The following is a 19,801-nucleotide window of genomic DNA, read 5'->3' on the forward strand; positions in this document are numbered from 1 at the left end:
TCCTATGTTATGCGTCACTTAACTTTTCCAGCTTTTTCTTATTGTTCCCTGGTGAAGCTATAAAAGATGATCAGGGCAGCATACAGCAACATCCTTTCAGGAAAAACCTGTTTATTCAAAGCCTTTAATTCACTGCATACTGGACTGGGAGCTGGAATACAGCATTTGCAGGGTGGTGGGAAGGAGGAGAAGCTTACCCAGAAGATAATCAAGTCCAAATTTGCTTCACAATTAAAAGAAAAATGTGGAACTTTTAGTACCTACCATATTACCTCTCCCTACACACTTTACTTTGCCTGAGACACAAGGCTTTCGAATTGTGGAAAATATGTACAAGGTTTCAGAAAGTTTCAGGCTTCCCGTGCTATAATGAGGGTAGCAAATGTAGTTGTGAGTTTTCTAATTTTCACAAGTATTCTAGCTTGACAAAGATTTAAATGTATAAAATAAGCCCCAGTTTTACAACTACACCTACTCCATGAATACTGCTTAATCACCTTCAATAAATTGCCTAATGGAATGGCATACTTTGCATTATTATTGATGCCTCGGTCTTCAGAGAATCATATTTTATAAGATTAGGCACAGCCTTAGCTACCAGCGAGTGCTCATACCTTGCCAGGCTTTACTTTTTGTACAGTTTGGGTTTTTAGCATTGGGAGGCCCATCGTGGGAAGCACTGAATAGAAACTCTCAGGTTCTGGGATCTTAATTGTTCAGGTGATGATAATGCTGTGATTAAATATAATGCATCTGCACTTTAATAGTTAAGTTAGATGTACATTTTTCTGATGTGCAAGAGAATTTAGGTATGGGATTTTTAAGTGCAAAGTATGATCTTCCTGTGCATGAAAAATTCATGTTTAATTTCTTTTGCATGGGAGGATGTCCCAGTATATATTGTACATGCTTAGTGCCAAGTGACTTTCTTTTTGGAATGAAATGTCTTTGGACTTTGAAAAATAAAATTGGAACAGGAATTAGAATTTAGTGATTTCATATTTACAAGTGGCTCCATTTTTTACAAGACCTCTAAACATAAAATAGTCTGTCTGGGTGCTAGTGGGGAAACCACTGTAGTCACAGAGGTGAAGTGGTTTGCCCATCTGTATGAATCCAATGACAATGTTGTGACATGAAGTCCTGAGTTCTACTCTCTATGCTTTAACAATGAGATTGCATTATTATGAGCACTCTACATACTTACAAATGATTTCTAGACAGTAGGAGAATCAGAATAATTTTATTTTTCTGTAGACAGAGCTGGCCAGTGTAGAGTTCAAAACTGTTGTTTGCTGTTGTAGAATATATACAGTCTCGATCGCTCTCTCCTAACCAGATCTGCTAGCTGTCACGTCTTGTATATTATTGTGAAAACAATACTGCTTATTCAAAATTATGTTTAATTAATGTCTTTTGAAATGTTGGCTGACATTTTAAACATAGTCATGTATTAAGACTGCAGGTTGATTTCTTTTTTTTTTTTTTTTTTGTGGCCTTGTGTTCCACCTGATGTCTTGCTGCCTCAGTTCTGTTTCCCAAGGATAAATGTGTGTGCCCTTTGAGGCCTCTGATAAAGCAACATTTTAGATGCCCTAAACAAATTTGTGTAAAGCCAAGTTCTTGTGATCAACCTGGGTAAATAATATCAGGCTGTAGTTAACTTATTTTGTTACTGAAGTGTACATACTCTGCTTTATTCCAGGGTAGTCATTACCCCTATATCTTTTCTTTATAAATAAATAAAAAAGTATACAGTAAGCAATCCAGCTCCATGGAAAGCACTGTAACTTTGTGAATTGATCCATTAAAAACACCACAATATTGTTATTAATTCTCTCTACATGAAGTCTTTTGAAGTAAACATCACTTTTTTCCTAAGTACAGCATGGCTTATGTGCTTTATAACTCATGACTAACATGTATCTGAGAATAGCTCACATTTAGTTACCAGTTAAGGATCAGTATCTTGACTGTTACAGCTTTTTTGATGTTACGGAATTAAATGTATAGTTACACATTTCTTCAGCAATATGGCCACTACCACTAACCTGTCATCAGTCTTTATATTAGGTATGTAATACATATATATATTTCAGATATGTGTTTCTGATAAAATGTGCTGGCCACCTTGGAAGTTAAGACTGGCAAAATTTGTGCTACTGTTTTCAAAGCAGTCTCACTATAAAAGGCCTTTAAATTGTATAAAAATTCTGAAAAACTACCAATGGTGACTTTCTCTAGTAGTGTGGACCCTTTCAGTATCAGGGCAAGTAGTCAACTAAATTAATGGAGTTCTTTTATAATAAGCACTGTGCAAACCTCTGAACCAGTTGAGCATGGCTTTGTGGCTGGTCTTTATTTAGGATGTACATGACTGACATCTTGTCATTGGATAGATGTATACAGGTTTACTTATATACCAAGTTCTTGAATTACTCTGCATTTCCAGAGAGGTGGACTGCTCCGTTAATTTCGGGAATATATCCAAATTCAATGTAACAGTAGTAGTGGCTCTTAGTGTTGTGCTTAACATGATTTGCTATCTTCTAATTGATAAGCAGAGACGTGGAGGAGCAAACTGTTCCAAACAACCCAGGAATAAGACTGATCTTCCCAGCGTTGAGGCTGGGGCAATTCAGCACCATGAATTGACAATGATGATTAGATATGCTGTAAGCACAGAGACCTTTTGTTGGAAAGATAGGCAAGAAATAGATAGTAATATATTGGTGTTTTGAGGATGCTCTAGCCTACGGCAGCCTTCTCCATTGCTATGACAAGTTACTGGAACCACTGGAGAATGTGAGTATGAATGTGGGCCACGTTTTAGCCAGTCCTCCTTTTGATGTGGTTGCTAATAGCTGCAGGTAGGAATATGACCAGTTAATCTCTTGTATCGGTGTGGAGGGTCGTGTTTTAAAATGTTTGCAGTACGATTAGAAGCTTATGGACCTTATACTACAAAAGTGACAGCTAGCTGGTTGACTCAGAAGGGGAAAACTATAAACTCCTCACCACAAAAAGCTTCCATTGGAGAATGTGGTGTCCCTATCAGCTAACCAGTTCAATTTTTTTTCTCAAATGTTTAAACTCTGTTCTCAATATTAAAAACTTACCATTGCAGCAAAACCCTCTGTTCGTTACTATAGCTCAACCCAACATAACACAGACATTATAGAGACAAGAGACTATCTTCAGGCTCACGTACACCTGTGCATACACAGCACAATAAACTAGAAATTACTCGGCCTGGGTTTCTTCCTTCATGTCTCTCAGACAACTGAAATGTTAAGTGCCACAAATTCAACACAGACTTGGAACTACTGAGGTTCTGCACTTTGTGAAATAAGAATTTTTTAGCTGTTCATGGGTTGGACTTGAGGTTAATTCCATGCAGAGAAACACAATACACAATGAAAGCCAGAATGGAAGAAGGAGTAGCTACTGAGGGATGTCAGGTTTTCAGAAAATGCTCCCACCTGTGGTTTAGGCTATTCTTCTCATGTTGTGAGGACTGCTGAAAATGTAGAGATTGTCTTCTAGCATCCATTCCTGAGTTACACAGCTGTTGGATCCTAATGGGTCCAGGATGCAGACCCAAGGACTTTCATTCAATCCTGCTAAGGTATTTTAGCGTAACTAGAGTTTGAAATAGTTATGAACTAGTAATGTATAAACCAAAACAATAAACTAAGTACTACCAGGAAAGGAAGAAACCAGTAGGAAATATGTGAAAGTAAAACACGGAATTTAAGAATTTAAATGCTCGTGATAGTTTCTCTAAGGTGCCTCAGTTACCTTGTAATATAAATGACCAAGGAAATAAATACTGTGGAGAGGCAGGGCAGTGCTATGCTTTTTATAGCAAATTTGATATTGGGCTAGACTAATAAAGCAAATGGTTCCAAACTCTGATCTTTCTCTGCTATTTGAAATGCAGCACATCCAGGTGGAAATAGTTCACTTGTTCTGTGTCAGTAATAAACTGTTCTGAAGACAGGAAAAATGTCAGAAAACTTTGTTGAAAAAGAGTGTTTTGTAGTGGTCAGAGTGTAACTTATGAACTTGGAAATGGATCAGGACTCTAGGAGCTAGTGGATTCCTTCTCTTAAAATAGTATTAGGTGTTTAAAGTCCAAGATGACTGATCATTGTCTGATATAAAGAATGCCTCTTGCAACACCGCAATCAATACTGCTTTAGCACTTCATCACCGGCGTAAAGGACATTATAACTTGATACACAACAGTCTTTGTGCAATACCGTTTTTTACTTCACCACTGGTTTTAAAAATGGTCAAAGCTGGATCTGTGTGCTTTGGAGAAATTTCAGCTTCACAGCTAGAGTTAGGGACAAAAAATGTATATTCACTGCTGTAATAACAATAGCTGTAGAGAAGCAGTTTAGAGCAAATTCTGTCTTGAATTGCTCACATTTTGCTTTCTTATTTGAACAGGTGCTATCCATGCTTGATCTCAGTTCAGAGGTGAATCTCTTAGCACATGAATGAAATAAAATCTTTAGAACTGAACTAGAGTTCTTCTTGGACACAGAAAAATTAAATTCAAGGTGGATTAATATAATTGTATAAAATTCTATCCAGGTGCTTCTTGGATAGGTGAATAATTTTGGGAATGAGAGTGGTTTTTTTTGCCTCCATTAGTGACCTTTTATGATACTGTAAAGATTTCAAAGTTTATCTGTAATTTCAGTTATTCTGAATTTGCTAATTAAAGTAATGCAGTGCTAGGATATTTCATGTTGTGTTACACTAATGTAGCGCCAGATTTGTACAATGTGGAATTTATTGTTTTAGTTGGGAAAGTCTGAACCATACATATGTTAAATGATGGCTTTGGTTAATATGAAGGAGAAATATTTGGTAAGTATACTTCAAATGGCTTGAGATAATGAAACAGTAAGGTACATGAAACATCTTGCCTCCCATTTGTGGAGTCCTCCTTCAATTCTAGTAATGCTTGGAATACCAAACTTGTGAAGTCAGGGAATTAAAAATCAGAGCTAAGTTGTCACCTAGTAAACCAGACTATTTGGGACACTACTGCTTGTATGGAATACTTTATAATTATACAGAATTTGAACTGACTGTACAGAATTAGATTATTTAAGTTGTTGGGGTAGTAGTTTAGGTGAAGGAAATTCTTTGTGTTTCTGGAATGTAGATTGTCTTAAATTCGGGCTGAAATACCTATTTTATGATTTCTCCTTGCAATTCTGTCTCCCAGGATATGATCTTTACTTCCTAACTGTGAAATTATTTTTAACAAAGTTTAACTGTATAGCAAGGAATACAAACTAAATAGTGAATTGGGGTTCTTAAATGGTCAGTTATGATAACTATAGATCAGATTCTTAAGAATATTCTGATTTTTAATATTCCTGTATCAGACTGACTTCAGTGGTGTATATGCTTTTGCTTAATTCTGCTGTTGCAATGTAGAACAAAAGTGAAGTTTTTATGTTTCAGATGGTCTTGTTCAACACTATGTGTTGCCTAAACTGGCTTTGTTTGTATTTGCTTGCAGGATCGCACAAGGACTTTTGACATGCATTCACTGGAGAACTCACTAATTGACATAATGAGAGCTGAAAATGATTCACTGAAAGGTAAATTTAGAAAGACTATTTCCTGCAGTAAATAATTGGGAAGACGTGCTTACTTAGAGTAAGAAACTTCCGTTTTGGTTAGGAAAAGTAAAGTTACATTGTGCACCTAATGCATGTTGGTCAGCTCGGATAGGCCTCCTTTTTTTCAGTTGTCTCTAGATGAAGCTGTTGCAACACATGAGCACTTGAGTGTGTTTTGTCTTTATACAAAACAACGTGAAACACAAACATAAGCTGATCTTTTGTGTAAGTTGCCAGTGTTGTTTTTAATAGATACAATGTGTGCAGCCTGTAAAAATGATCACTTCAGGAATCTTGTGCAGCTCAGTGAGATGTAACTTTTTGCTTAATAGTGTAGAAAGCTGAAGTCATAGTTCTTTCTGTCTTGGTGAAGAATGAGGTTTAACTATGTCATTTTGAGAAGAACACTGAGTATTTAATCGCAATTTTTTTTAGTTCTTTACCTCCCTTTTTGTTGCTGCCTTGAATTGCAGAATTCTTTGTACCATTGGGAAAGGAAAAGGGGATTGAACTGACTTGCAGTTAGGATTTTTTTTTTTTTTTTGGCAAAGGTAATCTTTCTTTGAAAATACCTCAACTTATAAAATATTCAAAGCATTGTCTACATATTTTATCTAAACCCTAAACCTGAATAGAAACTGCTTATGGTATACAATTTAGAAGTCTAGTTTCTTATTCTTGTTCTGTATAATGAGTAATCTATTTCAGTTCAATGGTTACTTGTATAGGTAAAAGTAGTCAAACTCTTACTTATGCTCATTATCTAAGCATTCAGTTTTGTTACCAGTCATGAGACCACTAAAAAAGAAACTTGCATTTGTGGTTTCTGAAAGTAAATTTGTTTCGATATCAAGGCTTGCGGTGTTAATGAAATCTGACTTGTTTTAATAGTGATTCTTGCTCAGAAGACCAACCTTTGAAAAAGTGGCAATAACTTGCATTTCTTGCATTCACCGTGGTCTGAAATGCAGCTTTCATTTCACATCCCCAGTACCGTACAGCAATTCGGGGTGATGAGAAACACCAAGAAATACACTTTCCTATTGAAATGACAAGGAGAGCTTGATCTAGATAAAAGTAATGCCAAATGACTTAAAAAGCCAAAATACATTCTCTCCTTATGTAGTGGGGGCCAGGCTTTTATTAATGACAAGTAGTAATAGCTTTTATTTGTTTTATATGCTCTCTGGCAACATCCTATGCTCCTAGCATTGTATACTGAACCAAGAATCAGGTGCCTTTCCTTGACTGCAGCAGCTGGGATTTGCCCTGAGACCTATTCAACTGTCAGGCAGGCCCAACCCAGGTTTCAGCTGCTGAAATCTGGCAAGATAACAACCCAAGGTGACATGGCTGTAGAACAAATAAAATTTCCCTGTAAATTTGAATTTAACAAAGTCAGGTTCATATGTATTTATATTCAGCAGCTGAACAAGGGTAGTTCTGTACAGTGCTATGATTTTTAGTTTAAACGCTTTGAAAAGATTCTTTGCAATTGAAATTTTTTTTTTTGAGTGCTTATCATGTTTTAAGAATGATGGAATAAGTGTGTCAGCAAAGAATACATGTAGTTCTGATATACGTTAATTCCTGCTTGAGCTTGATTGTTAATCCCCTCTGCAGAGTCATCTATGGTTTGTCTAAAGTTTTGTGTGCGTTGTATCATACTGATCGAAACAGTGATATCAGTCAGATATTGTTCTGGGAAGTATTTCTTAAGTTCTTTATAAATTGTTCTGTTTCGTGGTTAGTAGTTATAAAACTATAAAGAAAAAGCCTCAAAACTGAGATGAAAAATTTAAGCGATCCTACGTGAAATACTTTGTTGTGAAGTCTCATTTTTCAAGGATTTCCTCGGCAAAAACATTGTTTGCTTATAGTGAAATATGCAGTACACTGAATTTGACTGCTGCTTATCTGGCATAGCATACAGTAACTTAGTTGCTGTAATAGGAATGGATCTTTATTCAAACTAGCATCTACTGTGTTGTGGTAATGCTGCAGTGATCGTCCGTAAGTAAGGCGGGATTTGTAAGGAGAGGAAATACCTTTAGTTAAACCAACTGATACAGCTGGAAGAAAATTGTAAGTTGCTGGTACAAAACATATTTCAAGTCAAGTCTGAAGAAGGGCTCGTGATCACAAGCCTTTTGTGTTTTTTTCCATCTGTATCAGTTGGTGTATGGTTATGTCTTAGCACAGATTCTGTCTCTCCTGTTTTCACTTTTCTTGCCTCATCTTTATTTAAATTGATTGAAAGGAATCTTTAAAAAGCTTGGATCTAGAAATCTTAAAATTTGACAAATTATGGTTGTCAGTTCAAATCTTGCTTGCCATTTCAAACACCTGCAGTTAAATACGCAGATCCATAAGAAGTTTTTTGTTTTGCATTTTAAATGGGTTAATCAGTGCATACAGTGCTTTTAAACTAAAGTTGGATACTCTCAGAAAGGAAAAGCTTCTGGGTTTGAGACTTTAAAAATAGCCTGGGCAAGACACTAATAAAACATAGTGTAGAGAGCAATCTCAGAATGGCATGGAAATAATTTAGATGATCTAATAGGTCTCACTGCTATCTTGTGAGTCTTTTAGAGGCTTTAATATTGACTCAACATGAGTTTAGTATGTAACACTAACACCACCCCCTTTCGTATTGTAATAGACTTCAAGAGAAAGAGGTAGTATGTTAAAATATACCTTCAAAACAACTTAAAGAGTATGGACATGATAATAGATACCAGTCACAGTTTGGAACCTGCTGTCTCTTGGAAATAATTTCTATCTTTAAATGGTATGTTCAGAGCAGCAGGTTTTGGATCATGTAATAAAATTGTAAGTAGGAATTCTTCAAAATTTAACAAAATCCATTCACAGTGTGTACTTCTTGACTGAGGTGATTAGGCTGTGCTAGCCTTGGATATGTTTAGGACAGTAATAATTATGTTCTTGGGTTGTCTTGCTATATGAAATTAATAGTGTTTCCTGCTTGAGGTTCAAAGGTGAATCTTAAGTATTATTGATTCAGTACATTCAATATTACCTTTTAATGCTTTTGATAGGCATTTTACCATTTTTTTTCTTCTTTTTAAGGTATATTTTTATCCCTGCTCAAATCCTCTTCCTTTGCTGAGCAGCTGCCATTTCAATATGTTATTTTTATCCACATGAGTGAGTGTGCTGTGTGCTGCATAGCCAATGACAGCCTGCAGAAGCCTTTCCCTGGAGACTAATTGCATCTTCTTTACAATGTATTCGGCCTTCATGAGCTGAGCCTGGGATCCAGAGACTGATTTTTGAATCTGGGTCTTCCAGATGGCAATTTGAGCATTACTGTAATAGTAGTAGATTGACTAAATATTTCCTTGTTAAGTGACACTGAAATGTCTTTAAATACTTTAGAACCGCAGACTGTTTTATTACTGAAATATCCTATGGTTCAGTTCAGAATATAAGGTTATTGCCTGGAAATTATGCAAGGTGAAATGAATTAAAGCAGCAGGCCAATACATCTGCTTCTAGCAGTGCAAAGCACTCCTGTAAAATTTGGGTGTGAATAGCTCAGTATCTGCATGAATGCTATGAGTGTGAAATAGTCTCTAAAAATACTTATGCACAAAAAGGAAGGTTTTAGAAGTAGTGTAAGGTCAGAGTATACATACAGACACTGGGAGAGAGTGAAACAGCAGCTTTAAATTTGAGAGATGGAAAGCCAGAACGATAAGAACTGGCACCATTCAGGATTTCTCCGAGCAAGCGGATATACCTAACTGTATTTTTAAAGCAATCATCAGCCCCTTAATATTGATCTGAAAAACTACTTCAGATGTGAAGAAAGTAGGTAAACGTTATAAAGTGTTCTTTGATGAAAGGGATCAAAATAGTTTTGACAGCATTTTCTGAATATCGGATAAGAAACTGAACTAGTTGTTTCTTTTCTAGCTGTATGGATTATGCAACATGTTCATATTAATTGAGTAGAATGGGCCAGTTGGTTTCCTATATGATCCAGAAAATTAATGAGAATCTGGTGAGAATCAGTCCCAATTTTTGGCAAGGGCTAAATAACAAAGGCTATGATTCTTTTTAGGGAAGTGGTCCTTTATAGATGCACAGGACAAAATCTGAGCTATTTTAAAATGTAAAATAATAGATTTTGAGGTTTTTCTTAAATTTTAAAACCATCTTTGTTTTCATAGCAATGAGGAATGCTTGAGCTTGGTGGCTAAGATCAACCTTTCTTCCCTACTCTTGGTCTGTGCGAAGAGTTGTGTGATCTAGTTACTGGGTTCTGAAAGTCAAAGGTCTCTAGCAAATACGTACATCTGTACTGATGCTGCAGTCATCTTCACGCCTCTGCTGCCTCTTGTATGTGAGCGAGCTTTCACAGGGGAACCGTGGTGGTTGTACCTCAAACTCATGAGAACAGCATCAGTGATTGAGCTCGTTTGTGTGCCTTGTCTCAGAACAATCCTGTCTAAGGATTACTCATTTGCAAGTTTTTAATGTATCCAACTTAGGATAAAATGTACAAAACCTTTCGCTTCTACTGCACCAGGCTGTAGACAATTTTTTGTAGACAATTAAGGTTTGCTGTAATTGTCTTTGGAAACTGTCAATGAATTACTGTGTTGAATGTTTCCTACTCAGGATCTTCTTGAATTTTACCTCCTATGCAGTAACCAGGAAAGGCTAATGGGATTTGCAGACTTGAGTGCATATTAATTAAGAGGAAAACCAATTGTTTTACTATCTCAAAATATTGCTGAACTGGGTCTAATAGCAATAAACTACAACCCATGCTGATGGAGCTGTGATGGGGGAAACACAGTCTGTGTGAATTTTATTTGAAATCAGCAGCTCCCATTCCTGTTGCAATCCACTATTTTCAGTTAGGTTATAGTAGAAGTATTATAACTGCTATTAACAAGTAAAGGCATGCTTTCTTTCCAAATGCAGCTAATATTCAAAATTTCAGGGCAATATTCAATATTTTAATTTTTCAGTCTTTTGGTATGCTTTTTTCCCCAGTTTCTCTCTCGGCAGTTGAAGTGTTTGTTGATTTATCCCTACCTTTCCAATATTTGGGGTTTACCAGAGCCTTTTTCTAGAAACAGCCAACAATCTAGTAAGAAAATGAAATCACGTGCGCAACAGGAATGAACAGGTATCTTCTATTCATAAATACTGAGATCAGACCATAGATTGGATTCTAACCTTACACAGAAGTAATCACAACCATACATAATGTATGCTTTTACATTCATTGGCTATTATCTAATAAACTTCCAGCTTTCTCATTTAAATTGACATTTGCTTTTGTGGCTTGAACTAAATGCTTCTTTGTAAGAGATGCTTAATTTGATGAGGCTTAGAAAGGCAAAACTTGATTTGGAAGAAAAAAATCATGCCTCAAACTTGCAAAAAATATGAGGACTTGAACATAGCTGATATGCAGTGAGACATCAAAATAAAAACCCACCACACCGACTTTTCTTGCGAGGAGACACGTTCTATTGAGGATCCCTTCCGCGGTTCCCGAGCCGCGGTCGGCAGCCTCACCTGGCACTACCAAATACTCCGCAGCGGAGGTGAGCGCCTTTTTCATTTCAGACAGGGGCGAAGAGAAATGTTTTTTAAAGTGGTAGCCCGCTGCAACGTAGCTGAACACAGTCCAGTGTAAAAGCTAGCCCCCTCTGCACAGCCGATCTCGGGTTTAGAGGGGGCCCTCAGGCAGGAGGGGGTGTAGAAACCCCCCCTGCAGTTGTTGCCTGCGTGGACTATCCCGAACACTGTCTCTGTGCCCCTTCGGCTGCGGCGGAGCTGCTGCTGCTGCTGCTGCTTTCTGGCGTGCCTGTCCCTGGGCAATCTGCGCTGGCATATGAGGATTTCACACCGCAAGGTATCTTTGCTCTCCTAGTGGGGTTGCTCCTGTTCGGGCTGTGCTCAGCGATAGGCGACCGCAGGCATTGCTTCGTAATTGTAGCCGAACTTTTGCTGTGTTTTCAAGCTGGTGCAACTTGGCAAGACTTCTGTTGTAGTTAAGAAGGGGGAGAGGAAAATACTGCAGAGTATCACCTTCAGTGGCAGGTTCCAGTAACTTTGTTTGGAGCGTGCACTACTTTGAGCTCTGATTTAAAGGTCACCGTTTGTGTTGTGCTTCCTGAAGGCAACTTGAAGCCTGCGTGCTCTTCTCAGTTTGTGTAATACCGGTATTAAATAACAATGGAGACTTTTAATATGGCTGTATTCTTAAAGTCACAGGCAGGCCCTCCCCCCCCCCCCGCCCCGAATTCAGGCTTCTGATTCCTCACCTACAAAACCCACAGGCCCATCAGCAGTGCGAGTGCACTGAGTGTGGATTATTTGTGTAGCAAGAGAAAGAACATGGGCATATACAGGATATTTTTGACAGTTAAAGCCTTGAAACTAGACTGATTGCTAAGTTATGAAATGATTGCCTGGTTTTGTGGCACTGTATGCCATAAGAAAATGGAGTCAATTTAAAAAGTGGCTTTTAATTTATAGCAGTCTGGAATTGGCAGCATTTAGGCGGATGTAAATGAAACGAGAATTTGCCCGTTCTTTGGAAGACATGTGGACTGGAACACAGGTTGCCCTGAGGCAAAGGTAGAGTGTACTTTAGGTTAAGACTTTTGAGATTTTTTTTTCCTGATTATTCCTTGACTTTGGCACCTTAATTTTCTGTTACCAACTGCGAAAAGCCAAGACCCGTTTATACTATCTCTGAAAACATTGTGCATTACCTAATAAATAATTTAAACCATTTGTATCCGTGTACACTGATGCATATGATTTAAAAAATAAAGCAGTAGTTAAGTTACTGCTGTTCGTTTTACTGTTTGCTGCAAATTCTCTTATTACGATGAAAACTGCAAAAATCCCAGGACAGGGATGCAACATTCAAGATGGTATAATAAACATTTTTGTAATTATCTGCAATAATGTGGGAAATTATAGCACAATCCTAATTATGTGTGAAATGTAGCAGTTTAGTATTTGTTTTCAACGGTGGAAAATATCAGTTGGAAGAGATGAATTACTGTTGACATTAAAGTAATTCCCTTGGATTTATTGATACTCTTAAGTATGTGGGAAGTAGTTTGTAGGTTATGGTGCTGCTCAGAGTTTGGGGAATTTTTCAAAATGTCGACATTTATGTGCCTTTGGAACTGCATCTAGAACTTGAGTTTGACTTACGTTAAATATGTATAATGTTAAATATAGTACTGGAAGAAAATAAGGTAAGGAAACAGATACTGTTGGTTACCTATGCTGGTACTACTTCTCCACAAGAATTACTGAGTAGTTTAAACTTTCTGATAATGCCTGCGTTTTTATTGAAATACAGGTCTTGATAATGCAGATGTCAAACAACTAGATGTTTATACTTCACTACTGCAGGGTTTTGAGGTAGGGTATTAATTCAGCTGAGGAAGAGCAACACCTTGATTTATACTATCTGTCTAAAACGGAGCCATTGAGCAATAAGCTAAAGGGTATTAATGTAACCACCCTTTGAGGCCAGGAAATTCCTTCCCCTGCCACCACAGAGCAGTACAAATATCCCAGGGTTTTCTGATCCTGGTCCAGCTTTGAAATCAGTGTTACAATTCCTGTTAACTTCATTGGAGTATGAGACCTATGTTTTTTTTGTCCAATCTTGAAACATTTCTCATAGGCCCCTTGCCATGCCGTCCCATCTCCAGAGCCTGTATAGAAAATTAAATGCCTTTCATACTCCTTTAGACAAGATATGTCCTAGGAATGTATGTGCTGCAAATGATGTGTCAGTTAGAGATTTTTAAAACACGACAAAACACTGAAATACTGCTAAAAATTTTCATGGCTAAATCAGTGATTTGGTCTTCAGAAGTGTTACAGCCAACAAAATTGTGCTGAATTCCATGACAGCAGCCTTGCTAATCTGATTAAAACCTTTCTAAGGTTTTCTTGCTTTCTTTTTTATATTTTCATCTTTGTTAAATTAATTCCATCCCTTTGTTTAGAAATGTGTTTAATCTTCTGCCTTGTTTAATATCACTGTCCACCAAGTGGTGGTTTTTTCTGTTTTGTTTTGGTTTTTTTTTTCCTTTTTTCTCTTCTGAATTCTTGCTTTGATAATCTCTGACCATTCTGGATCATCTTCAAAGCAACCTTTAATTTGGAGCTGTATTCCATGAGTAGTGTCTGTTCCTTGTTTCAGAAGACAGAGAGCTCGCCTGCCTCCCCTCCCAAACTGCTGAAACTACCTGTCTTTCATCTTTTTGCTCACTTTGTTCACTTTTTTCCTTGATGTTGAATTGTTAGCTCTTTGAGTCTTTCGTTAGCCACATTTTGCATACTCTCTACCGTCACGTTTATCAGGCCAGAAATGGCATGAAAGGAGCAGAAAAAAAAGCCTGAAGTGCTTTTCTTAAACCTGGAGATAACGAAGAAATGGTAGGTATAATGAGAATAGGGATGAGTTTTGAGAAAAGATAAGGAGGTGACAGATGAGATATAAGTGTAAAGGGGAACAAGCTCCTAGGAAAGTCATACAGAAACACTTTGTAGTAGTGGGCAGTCTTTGCATATACCCAAGAGTGACTATGCAGCAGCCTGAAATCTGTTTTTTGCATGAATTACTTAAGATATTTTGAGAAAGAATTGTGATGCATATAGAATTTGTGTATTCAGTATCTACTTACTTTAATTCAGCATTAGGTAGAATGATGAGAACTGTTGGTGAGACAAATCTGAAAATACATCTTGCAGTAGATTTATCCATACTTGGCTTAATGTATTGTTTGTTGGAATGCAGACTGGTTAGCTGGGATGCTACTTTTTTGGTTGGTTGGGTTTTTTTTTTTCTTCACTGTAATGTTGATAGTTGGGCTTTCAGGTGGGTGGAGCAGTCAGTGCTGTCTGTACATATGCAAATGTCAAGTGTCTTTAGAGGTGCAGGGAGTGGTATTCTTTCAGCTTTACTTAGAAATCCTGTTAACAAGAATCCCAGCTCAGCAGTCAGATTGGATAGGTATGAGAAAAGGATAAATTTTGTGTATAGAATGTGAATATACTTGTGATAGATAAAATCAAATTTATAAAACAGTTTATAATACATTAATAAATGCCCATTAATTTATAGTAATGTTACATACAAATCTTCGTATTGTCATTAGTGTTAGTGTACAAATGATGAGGGAGATGAGGATAGCTTTCTGAAGGCATTTTAAAGAATGTCTTGGTTGTTCATGTGTCACTTTAAATTGTTATAATAAATAGTGTTGGTGTCTGGTCCTGTATACCATTTTGAATCTAGGCAGAGGAAATGAAGTACTGATTCCTTTAAAATACAGTTTTCTGTTTCTCTTCCCGTTTGGATTGGGTGTGGGGAAGTGTATAGTACAATTTTTTCACATATATTACTGGAAAAATTAGTGTCTTATGCTGTTTACTGTAAAAATAAAAAATGGGGAAATGTTATGCTGCAGAGACTTGAGCGTGCTTGTTGTTGACTTGCTTGTGTTACTATTTCCTTATTGTTTGGGAGTGAGGTAAGAGGATGCTTAAAAAAGGAACAAAGCCCTTATGTTGCATTCCAGGCTGTCTTGTGATCATTCCTTCCACAGACAAAAATAAGTTGCTTTGAACCTATTATTGTACTTAAGGAACTCTAGTTTTAAATCTTGCAGCATGTAAGTATATGCCAGTGTAAATCCAGCTCTTACAAGTCAAGTGCAGGAATTGCATTTCAGGTTATTCATTATTCATTAAAGCCTGGGCAGAATTCATGGCATAGGTATAGGTATGATGGTATAGGGAGATACCAGCATCTCTTGAGGTGAAATGCTACGTATAAAAAATCCAGGAACACAATGCACATGAACCATGACTGCGAATGGGAGTTTTGTGAAGTTTTTGCACCTCTTCCATATGTTTTCATAAGTTGTTCAATAAATTCTGTAATAGGTTCAATAAATTGTTCTTGTCACTTACAAAATAAATTGTCTAGCGATTTTTAGCATATGACATCCCATTCTTTCCTCCTGTCACAAAGTCCATCATTAGTATGTATTTTGGAATTTACTGAAGTTACCACATTTGAAGTAGTTCTGTGGCTGAGAACCTGATTTGCTCTTTGCTGGCAAAGCTGCGTAATGCTTTTCCTTCTCCCAGTTGCAAACTCTGCCTTTCATTTTTTATTTTTAAAGTGAATATAGTAATAGTTTAAGTGTTCAAAAGATAAATGCTGCCAGTTATTCCATATTATAAACTGGAAGACGTATTGAGGGAAAAGATTGGATGTTTTCGTAACTTCTTGTCTATTCTCCAGAAGTCATACATTAATACAAAATAAAGCTCAGTGCCACCAGCAGTAGGGTGCCTGCTTTTCTGAAATACATGTGTAATTTCAACTAACATCCAGTCTCCAGCAGAGGGTTGTGCTCCATAATTTGCTTTTCTGCTTTTGGTTTCTTATCTCTGACCCTGTGGGGGTTCCTGGAGGAGAGGCAAGAGTTATATTCAAATATATATGATATTTAAGAGTTCCACTTAAATTGATTTGCAGTAACCCAGTGTAACATAATTGGAATTACGGAAAAAAATATTGATACCTTGTAGACAAAGCTGTAGCTATGTTTAGGATTTACAGCAGATTAGGAGATGATTTCTCTGTATTCTTCTGTTTGATAGCGAAGAAAACTTCAAAGTTAGCTTTGAAGCCTCTGTATTTCTGAGAGGAGTGAGACTGGATTTGGTTTGTCACCTTTCATGAATAGTTAAGTGGTTGTTGAAATGTACGAAAGGTCACCTCTTGAGGTTCAGTCCGCGTGGTACTGTGTAGTCTGGCAGACTGAGAGCATCAGCAATAAGGGAATAATAATGGTGGTGGTTTTTAAAGCTCTCACACAAACCAAACTGCAGTGTTTTTATAGTTAACCTTCGCCCCCCCCCCCCCCCCCGCCCCATTTCCCCTTCAGACTTATGCTTGAATGGCATGCTGGAAGCATGTCTAGGACTTTTTGTCTCAGTTGCCCAATCTGGGAGTTAGCTTGAGCTTCTCACAAAGGTAGATTTGAACTGATGCTGGGCTGGATTGGCTGAGTTGGAAGCACATATGCCTTTCTGCCCTGGGTCGTGCAGTGGCAGTGGCTCTGGGTACCACTACAGCTGGGTTTGTGCAGTGCATGGGAATGAGAGCCAGTAGTGGTTCCCCCCCCCAAAGATTATTCTTTTCTGAATATAACTGCACAGTCTTTTCAGTAAGACAGTTTTGCTTTAGGCAGATTAAAGCCCTAAAATATTGGAGCTCATTGCACAAGCCTTGGAAACAGTAGCTTTCACTTCCACTGTTTCTCAGCTTCTCTGCCCCTCCACCCTGCCTGGTTATTTGATGTATAAAGTTGTCAACAATCAAACTATTAGAAGTTATTGTGCTGATAATCTGCTTTGTGCCATTCAGTCAGGTTCTACCTTTTTACCATGTGAACCCAATTAATTCAACGTAGTCACAGGTAAAACAGTGTTACCATCAGAAGAGCCAGCACTAAAAGGCTTTTATAGGTAGATTCTTTTCAGGGTTTTAGAAGAAAAGAAGCCTGTTTGCTAAAAAGCAATGTTGTTGGTTGTGTTTTGTGACAGTGACCTGGAATTTAAAGTGAAAGATTCTGCTCAGACCTGTACTCAAATGCTACAGAATACCAGAAACTTAATTTCGTTAGTGTTCTCGACAGAAGGAATGGGTAAATACTTGTCTTCAGGCATCTGGCTTTACTTGAAATAAAGCATAATACTTGCATCTACAGTACTAATCTTGTTTTTCAGCATTTGTTTGGACATTTTGGACATAAACTAGAGCTGTTTTTCTCGTCACGTGCTTTTTTTTTTTTTTTTTTACGTTGTGTTTCTTTAAAAATAAATTAGGAGGAAAAAATGCAGGTTTTGGCATCTCTGCTGCTTAATTTTGCAGAATCAGTACTTCCAAAGGTGTTAATCCTTGATTTTACTGTGCAGTCAAATGTAGTCTCTTTTCTGGTTTCATGCTGACTTTGACATTGCTAAAAGTGTGACAAATATACATTCTCCAGATGTATATATAGAGGTGTTTAATTTTTGTAAGATTGTTTTAGATTAAGAAAATACTATTTGAATGTTTTTCATTCTTTGAAGTTCAGTAGTGTTTGAAATCCACAAAATAGGGAATCTCTCATATCCCTTTTTAGTAGCTTATTTTTGAAAACAATTTTTAAAACAGGGATCTCATTTGACAATATCATAAAGATGGCTGTGACTGTACGACGCTAAGTTCTGACATGGAATAAGTTCACTGTCAGTGTAGATTTGTTAGAATTTTGATCAGTTTATTCTATATTGACAGAATTTATCCTGGATCAGGTATAACGTGTCTGTGACACTCTACCATGCGTCAGCTGTTGGTCCATAGTCAACATATGTGCTTGGGATAATTTGACAGAAATGGGATTATGTACTTGAACTAGGCAAAATTTTTGCACGCATGAACATGTCTTATGTTAACAATCATGGAACTGTAGCCTAATCCTTTTGTCCTTAACATTTTAGAACTAAAATGAAGGAATGCATAAAAACCAGTACTTTTTTGCCTGCCATGCAACACTTTATGACACTATCTGCTTTCCTATTGAAAATGTCATCTAAGACTTAAGTTGTAAGGCTCTTTTAAATAGGAAGAAATACCTTTGTGTATAATACACAGGTAGATATGATTTTTATGTTCTAATCTGAGAAAGTCTATATACCTCTCTGAAAATATCTGCCTTGGTCTCTGAATTACTCCTTCATATACAGAGATAATTTAACCAAAGGTAGGTTAAATATAGATTATCTTTATAATTTTGATTTTTCTGCTTTTGGTTTGGTAAGGATACGATTAGATTCTTCACTAGTGAAATAGGGCTTGAGATGACCTTACAGAACTTCTTGTGAAATGTACCGTTACCTGTGGTAGAAACATGTGGTCCACACATTACGTATGAAATGCATTGTGAAACATGAAGTGATGATAAAATCTAACTCTTGAGTTACAATCAACCCTACCTGCCCTCAGAGAGTAGTAGGGGGAAAAAAGGTAATAAAATACTATCGCTGGTATTTTAATGGCCTTGTGCACAGCATTGTCAATCTTGCTACAATTACAAAATACAGTTTAGTGTAGAATAATTTAGAAATAAGGCTTTGCTGTTGGAATGGCAAAACCAGATTGCACTTCAATTATTTTTCTATAATTTAAAAATAAAACTCATGAAAGCATAAATATTTTCTATAATAGATTCAAGGATATCTAGCTCACATTTAGAAATAATCCTGTGAAACTTTGATACTTCTGTTTCTCTAACAGTTAAGTCCTAAGTGAAACAGAAGACAGACCAGCACCAAATAACCTCTCTATCTTCTGTTTAGGGGAAGAAAACGACTAGCAGAGTAAACAGTTTCAGTGAAAGCTTGAAACTCTATGTTTGTATATTGATCATATTTGCCTTCCAGCCTAAGAAACTGGCCACCTCTGACCATCTACAGTTAAAAGTTTTTTAAATAATACGGAAAGGTTTCAATATAGTCTTAGAGAAAACCTTATTATCCCCCTTTTTTTAAAAATCTGGACTCTTACACTTTTCTCCATTTATATAATATTTAACAAATAGCTGACGATGGTATAGAGGCTTTGTTTTCCCTTCTACTCTTTACTGCTTTCATTTGCAAGAGTTGTAGCCTGTTTCCCCTGTAGTAGTTCCCTCATTTGTACTGCAGGTTATTGTTTGTCACTTTTTGTCCCTAAAAATCAGCAGCTAAAGTCATTACTTCGTTCATGAAAGCTTATGAAATTGGGATCACTTCAGCAAAATCTTGTTCAGCTTGAATATTTTTCCTAGAGCCTGTATGATTGGTGTAGAATATGAAAGAGTATATGCAAATTGACATAGGTTTCCTAGCTTTCCTGAAGCTGGATGGTGGGAACCTGTCTCAGTGGTAGAGCTAATGCCTGGTGGAAAGGTGTGATTGGGTCTTACTTCTTCTCACAGTCAGATTATGTAAAAAGTCAACATGAATATTTGTCCCTTTTAAGTTTCAAAAATATTTCTCTGGTAACTTCAGTGATTAATGTGCAT

General features: G+C 36.9%; 1 protein-coding gene across 4 annotated transcripts in view; it reads left to right on the forward strand.

Moving 5' to 3' along the window:
• The window catches only part of CPEB4 (cytoplasmic polyadenylation element binding protein 4), a 45,394-nt gene that overhangs the window by 7,362 nt on the left and 18,231 nt on the right, over positions 1-19,801 (forward strand). For 3 of the 4 annotated variants that reach the window (XR_007767309.1, XM_050905576.1, XM_050905575.1), the window contains exon 2: positions 5,549-5,630. Coding sequence is in view for 3 of the 4 variants with exons in the window: in XM_050905576.1 (XP_050761533.1) it covers positions 5,549-5,630 (82 nt within the window). In the remaining variant the exon portion in view is untranslated. Of the gene's footprint in view, positions 1-4,506; positions 4,572-5,548; positions 5,631-19,801 lie in introns of those variants that run through there. The other variant, XM_050905577.1, reaches the window with a different exon arrangement.

The sequence above is a fragment of the Gymnogyps californianus genome, chromosome 14 (assembly GCF_018139145.2).
Source record: "Gymnogyps californianus isolate 813 chromosome 14, ASM1813914v2, whole genome shotgun sequence".
Lineage (NCBI taxonomy): Eukaryota > Metazoa > Chordata > Aves > Accipitriformes > Cathartidae > Gymnogyps > Gymnogyps californianus.